Genomic DNA, 2,500 nt, shown 5'->3' with positions numbered 1-2,500 from the left:
ATGCGCATGTCTTCTAATCCGATAAACAATGGCTCAGATTTTTATGTGCATCTTTGCGTTTCTATCCAGTGTTTTTTTCATGCAATATCCCAAAATACACATAAAAACAAGTGGATGTAAACCGCTGCTGATGTTCAGCCTGACTGAGGTCTGTAATGCACTGATAAATGATTGGTGAAGTATTGATGATCCTCACACTGAATGTCTTCACTGTGTCTCTACAGGGTCCAGAGTTACTGAGTAAATACGTGGGCGAATCAGAGCGAGCGGTTAGAGAGGTGAGAGACGTCAAATATTTCGATTAATTTGAATTATTATTATTTTTTAATAATGTGATTAAAGACTTCACTTGTTTCATTACTGGATGAATCTGCATTTTTTAAATGAATGCAGAGTGAGTGAATGATTCAATGACTCACTCATAAAGACTTCACTTGTTTCATTACTGGATGAATCTGCATTTTTGAATGAATTTCCTGAGTGAATGATTCAATGATTCACTCAAAGACTTCACTTGAATTTTACTGAATGAATGATTCAATGACTCATTCATTAAGACTTCACTTGTTTCATTACTGGATGAATCTGCATTTTTGAATGAATTTCCTGAGTGAATGATTCAATGACTCACTCATAAAGACTTCACTTGAATTTTACTAAATGAATGATTCAATGACTCATTCATAAAGACTTCACTTGTTTCATTACTGGATGAATCTGCATTTTTGAATGAATTTCCTGAGTGAATGATTCAATGACTCACTCATAAAGACTTCACTTGAATTTTACTGAATGAATAATTCAATGACTCATTCATAAAGACTTTGCTTGTTTCACAAAGACAAACACATTTTATTTAACTCTCACTTGTCGCCACCTACTGGTGTAATGATGTAATTGATACAATCTTGTCAAGTTATTTCCAAAAGGTCATTTACTCTATTTTGATCGCTACCATATGCATCAGTTTTTATATAATAATGTTTCAACTCATGGAAGTGTGTGTCTGTGTCTGTGTCTGTGTCTGTGTGTGTGTGTGTGTGTGTGTGTGTTTTTCTGTAGGTTTTTCGGAAGGCCAGAACAGTTGCTCCATCTATCATTTTCTTTGATGAGATTGATGCTTTAGCAGTGGCAAGAGGAAGGTAACAACAGAATCGACAATGACTTTATCACTAAAGCACCATTCAGACGTGTGTGTGTGTCTGAGAATCTCAAACACTGAGCCATAAAATGTGTTTTTATTTGTTTGGCTCTTTGCTTATTTAATTAATAAAGTGCATAGTGTTTTAAGCTTTAAGTTTTAAGTTCTGCTGAGTCAGAGATACATTTACTGGATTGAATTATGAATGACACATTGATTAACTGATGAATGTATTTGCCTTTAATCAATCCACACACACACACACACACACACACACACACACACACACACACACACACACACACACGAACACACGCTGATCTGTCGTTCTGCAGAATCATCAATTAATCTGAAACCTTATTCAGCAGAACCTGCCTAGAAACACCCTAGAAACCACATGGCAATGCCCTAGCAACCCCTGAGAAATGTATCTGTGCCTGGCTTCATGTTAAACCTGCTGGCTGAAGGTTGTGTTGATATTGTGTTGTTCAGCTCTCACGCGGGGGGTGTTGGGGATCGAGTGTTGGCTCAGCTGCTCACCGAGATGGACGGCATCGAACAACTAAAAGACGTCACGGTTCTCGCCGCAACCAACAGACCTGATATGATTGACAAGGTAGATCACACACACACACACACACACACACACACACACACACAAACACACACGTTTCCTCCTGCTGGGTTTATGAGTTTCTGCTTCCTGAGCTCAGAGGCTCATAGCAGCTGTCAATCACTCTTCTTGATCACTCTTAAAATGTAATTGTAAATGTAGATTGACAGCTCCTCCATTTGTCTCAGACCCCCACCGGGATCCACCCGTCCTACTACTCTAGTGGAGACACACACACACACACACACACACACACACACACACACACACACACACACACACACACACACACACACACACACACACACACACACACACACACACACACTCACACTTACACCCACACACTCGCTCACAGACACATTCTCACACACTCTCACACACTTACACAGACACACTCGCTCACAGACACATTCTCACACACACCCTCTCTCACACAAACACACCCACACTTCACACACACAGCTCCATCAACAGGCTCAATGTTTATTACCACAGACAGTAATTTTTTAGACTCATTTGATTTAGTTAAAACATTTTAATATGGCTTTAAAGTGGCCGAAGGGTGATTGATTTAGTGAATCTCTTTCTCTCTCTCTCTCTCTCTCTCTCTCTCTCTCTCTCTCTCTCTCTCTCTCTCTCTCTCTCTCTCTCTCTAACCCATCAGGCAGTGTGTTGTTTAGTTGTGTGTCAGTGAGTTTTGTGTTGTTTTTCTGAGTTTGTTGTGATCCGTGAGACAGGAGTTC

At 39.7% G+C, this 2,500-nt stretch overlaps 1 protein-coding gene across 1 annotated transcript in view; it reads left to right on the top strand.

Moving 5' to 3' along the window:
* LOC143710512 (ATPase family gene 2 protein homolog A-like) overlaps nt 1-2,500 on the top strand; it is a gene marked incomplete at its 5' end in the record, with an annotated part of 46,774 nt that overhangs the window by 6,512 nt on the left and 37,762 nt on the right. The window contains 3 exons of the mRNA XM_077201453.1: nt 225-278; nt 1,063-1,142; nt 1,634-1,757. Coding sequence (XP_077057568.1) covers nt 225-278; nt 1,063-1,142; nt 1,634-1,757 — 258 coding nt within the window. The remainder of the gene's footprint in view (nt 1-224; nt 279-1,062; nt 1,143-1,633; nt 1,758-2,500) is intronic.

The sequence above is a fragment of the Siphateles boraxobius genome, unplaced genomic scaffold, assembly GCF_051911475.1.
Source record: "Siphateles boraxobius isolate OS27281-9 unplaced genomic scaffold, OSU_SipBor_1 47, whole genome shotgun sequence".
Taxonomy (NCBI): domain Eukaryota; kingdom Metazoa; phylum Chordata; class Actinopteri; order Cypriniformes; family Leuciscidae; genus Siphateles; species Siphateles boraxobius.
Note: the sequence above shows the minus strand (reverse complement) of the source record. Positions and strands in the feature narration are given on the sequence as shown.